This window comes from Triticum urartu, chromosome 7A, assembly GCF_056163025.1.
Source record: "Triticum urartu cultivar PI428250 chromosome 7A, HENAU_Tu73, whole genome shotgun sequence".
Lineage (NCBI taxonomy): Eukaryota > Viridiplantae > Streptophyta > Magnoliopsida > Poales > Poaceae > Triticum > Triticum urartu.
In genome coordinates this window covers 89,224,289-89,226,167 of record NC_141879.1, presented here as the reverse complement: position 1 = coordinate 89,226,167, position 1,879 = coordinate 89,224,289, and the positions used below count along the sequence as shown (strand labels likewise).

Below are 1,879 nucleotides of genomic sequence, written 5' to 3'. Positions count from 1 at the left end.
CCTTTCATCCAACCTTCCCCAAATGATAACCAATCATGGTAATTACTTACCTTCTGAACCAATTTCACTTTTATTTACTTAGCAAACTTCACATCAAACTATAAGATAAAATCATGGGCACGATTTGATAAAACATTCATTTACACAATCGCATTAGTATGTGCAGGTAAATCACAAGCTAACGTACTGAGTAAATATTTATACCCCATTGCAACGCATGGGCATTGTCGTAATAACCATACAAAAATGCATACAATTTGTTTTTGGACCATTGGACAAGCAATTAGGAATACAACTACTTGAACTATAAATGCTGGCACATGCATGTTGATGACTTAATTAAACTTGGCCATGAAAAAACCATGATGGAAACCGCCCGCTCTTCCACGGCAGCAATGGCATTGACTCACGCAACAAAGGGGTGAACGTCTTGTCTCTAACGTTGTACACGCCAAAGTCGCCGAGAGGTGCGTTCGGCTTCCTCGACACATAGAGGTTCTTCAGGAAGTAGATACAGTCTTCTCGAACTCCATGACCGGCGGGCAAAGACTTAGAGCAAGACCTGCTCACAAAGAGCGCCCGGCCTTCTAGGCTGCCGTCCAACTTCCTCCACTTGCCTTCGCTCATGTCTGCCTCCCACACCTGCAAGCAAAACGTTCTTCTACCTTCCGGGAAGCAGGGCATCCATGGGTGGCGGAGCCATCGCTTCACCATCAAGAGCTTGCCGCCAGACTCAACTAGATATAGCTCGACCAGGGGGTCAGCGAAAACGTCTTCTTCATCTTGCTTGAAAACGTCTTCTTCATCTTGCTCATGTTGCTGCCATGACCGCGGGTTCTTTATCAAATCTAAACCGCACCGCAGTTTTGGTTCGACGCCAGGCGGCGTCGGCTTGTCGAGGTGACCATTGATGAGGTTGAGGTTATTGAGGACATGGCTCGTGGAGAGGGCGTAGATCTGCCCTTGAAACAGAGCAATGTCGACGGCCTCGTGAGCCAACACCACCAGGCACGAGTTGCTCTCTCCGGCCGGCCGGCAAGTAGAAACGAAGATTTTGTTTTTGAGCAGGACGGCGACGATGGGGTCGTCCGGCGCTGAAGATAACACCACCTTTCCTATAGCCATCGTGGGGTCGTGTGGGTCATGGGGGGTGCGCCTGAGCTCGTTTGGCTTTCGGTGCCAGAGGTTGACATACCGCAACATAGCAGCCAGCTCAGGGAGATCGGTCCTGGCACCGGAGAGAGCGTTGATGAGGGAGCAGCTGCCATCGCGCTGGTGCGCGAGAAACATCATGTTCTCGCCGGCGCTGTAGCGCCAGCAGTCATCGGGGAGACGCAGGCGGTAGTGCGGGTGCAGGGCGCTGTCGTTGGCGAGGTCGAAGAGGGTGCCGTCGCCGAACACGACCCAGGGGAGCCGCGTCGGTGGGAGCAGGCTGGAGGCGGAGCGCCACGACCTGCAGACGGCGCCTGCTCGGACGCGGTCCAAGAGGGACGTGAGGTGGTGGAGGACCAGGAGCAGGAGATCCGGTTGCAGGTCCGTCCATACAGACTGGCGCTGGTCTTTCGCCATCATGATTCACGAAAACCTAGCTTTGGTTGATGATTCTGGTAAGAAAATAAAGCGTACGTGCGTGGTTCTATTTAGTCTAGGTTAAACCGCCATTGCTTTCCTTTTTAAACAAGTCTACCTGTTTGTCTATTTATCTTGTGTGCTCAAATCTATCTAACCAGTTTTTATTTCAAAATTACAGAAAACGAACTCCTATGATTGCATGGTTAGGAAGGTGATTGTATGCCCAGACGTAGCTATCTAAGATCAATTTTTTTTACTTTACAAAATCTTGAAGCTACATGGCAAAATTCAGAATTTGCATTTATAC

General features: G+C 50.1%; 1 protein-coding gene across 1 annotated transcript; it reads right to left on the bottom strand.

Moving 5' to 3' along the window:
• Positions 1–339: 339 nt before the first annotated feature.
• On the bottom strand, positions 340–1,569 carry LOC147958129 (uncharacterized). Its single transcript, XM_087531971.1, has one exon. The coding sequence runs from the start codon at positions 1,567–1,569 to the stop codon at positions 340–342; it is 1,230 nt and encodes a 409-aa protein (XP_087388097.1).
• Positions 1,570–1,879: the final 310 nt, after the last annotated feature.

Coding starts and splice junctions, on each gene's coding strand:
- LOC147958129 (XM_087531971.1), bottom strand. CDS start 1,569: ATGGCGAAAGACCAGCGCCAGTCTGTATGGACGGACCTGCAACCGGAT.